The 1,357-nt window shown below is 35.0% G+C and overlaps 1 protein-coding gene across 1 annotated transcript; it reads left to right on the top strand.

Annotated features, from left to right (window-relative positions):
* Window positions 1–6: 6 nt before the first annotated feature.
* On the top strand, window positions 7–1,305 carry LOC100632223 (neurotrypsin-like). The gene is made up of 7 exons (XM_003391988.2): window positions 7–15; window positions 69–233; window positions 278–442; window positions 498–656; window positions 706–882; window positions 929–1,093; window positions 1,136–1,305. The coding sequence occupies exons 2-7, from the start codon at window positions 122–124 to the stop codon at window positions 1,258–1,260; spliced, it is 903 nt and encodes a 300-aa protein (XP_003392036.2). The 5' UTR covers window positions 7–15; window positions 69–121; the 3' UTR covers window positions 1,261–1,305.
* Window positions 1,306–1,357: the final 52 nt, after the last annotated feature.

Genomic DNA, 1,357 nt, shown 5'->3' with positions numbered 1-1,357 from the left:
ATGGTTACAGTGGATGTAAGATTATATTTTAAATTAAGTACATTACATGTGTGTATATAATTTTTTAGATGGTATTTCTTATTCCAATGCTCATTTTGGTGCTGGTAGTGGTAAGATATGGATGGATGATGTAGCTTGCAGTTCTTCATATAATAAACTAATATACTGTCCTAGTTCAATACTGGGTACTAGTAACTGTGGTCATTCTGAAGATGCTGGAGTCAGCTGTCAAGGTATTGAATTACATTATTATATGAGTATGTAATTCTTTTAATAGCTCCTTGTACTGATGGACAGATCAGGCTAGCAGGAAATACTAATGTTCCTCAGGAAGGAAGAGTAGAATATTGTTTGAATAATAATTGGGGAACAATTTGTGATAGCTCCTGGGGAGCAACTGATGCTCAAGTAGCTTGTCGTCAATTGGGATATCTAACAGAAGGTAATTAGATATTTTATTTTCAACAGCAATTAAAGTGACATGCCCTCACATTTAGGAGCTATTGCTTATAGTTCAGCTAAGTTTGGTTCTGGCACTGGTCCAGTATATTATCATTATTTTGGTTGCAGTGGAAGTGAAGCTACTCTAAGTGCATGTAGTAAAAGTTCTGGATCAAGTTGTTCACATTCACGAGATGCTGGTGTGAGATGCCTTGGTAAAACATGATTTCTTGGTATTTTATTTATAATTTACTTCTTATGTAGTTAATTCAACTGTGAATTGTACTTATGGTGATGTTAGATTAGTTGGTGGATCTAATCAATATGAAGGAAGAGTTGAAATATGTATTAATGGAATATGGGGTACTGTCTGTGATGATAGTTGGAGCTCTACTGATGCTACTGTTGTGTGTAAACAATTGGGACACAGCTATACTGGATGTAAGATAAAATTTTAAAATTGTATGAATCTATAAATGATTTTTAGCTGGTGTTGCTTATTCCAATGCTCATTTTGGTGCTGGTAGTGGCAAGATATGGATGGATGATGTAGCTTGCAGTTCTTCATATAATAAACTAATATACTGTCCTAGTTCAATACTGGGTACTAGTAACTGTGGTCATTCTGAAGATGCTGGAGTCAGCTGTCAAGGTATAAAGTTAAGTGCTTATGCTTTTATTTTTGTATTTCTAGCTCCATGTACTAATGGACAGATCAGGCTAGTAGGAAATACTAATGTTCCTCAGGAAGGAAGAATAGAATATTGTTTGAATAATAATTGGGGAACAATATGTCATAATTCCCTGGGGAGCAACTGATGCTCAAGTAGCTTGTCGTCAATTGGGATATCTAACAGAAGGTTTGCAAAATTGACAACTATAGAGTGAGTTTCAGTTTTGTTACTTCTTTAGGAGC

This window comes from Amphimedon queenslandica, unplaced genomic scaffold, assembly GCF_000090795.2.
Source record: "Amphimedon queenslandica unplaced genomic scaffold, v1.1 AMPQUscaffold_2975_Cont25026, whole genome shotgun sequence".
Taxonomy (NCBI): Eukaryota; Metazoa; Porifera; class Demospongiae; order Haplosclerida; family Niphatidae; genus Amphimedon; species Amphimedon queenslandica.
This window is presented reverse-complemented; position numbering and strand designations above follow the sequence as displayed.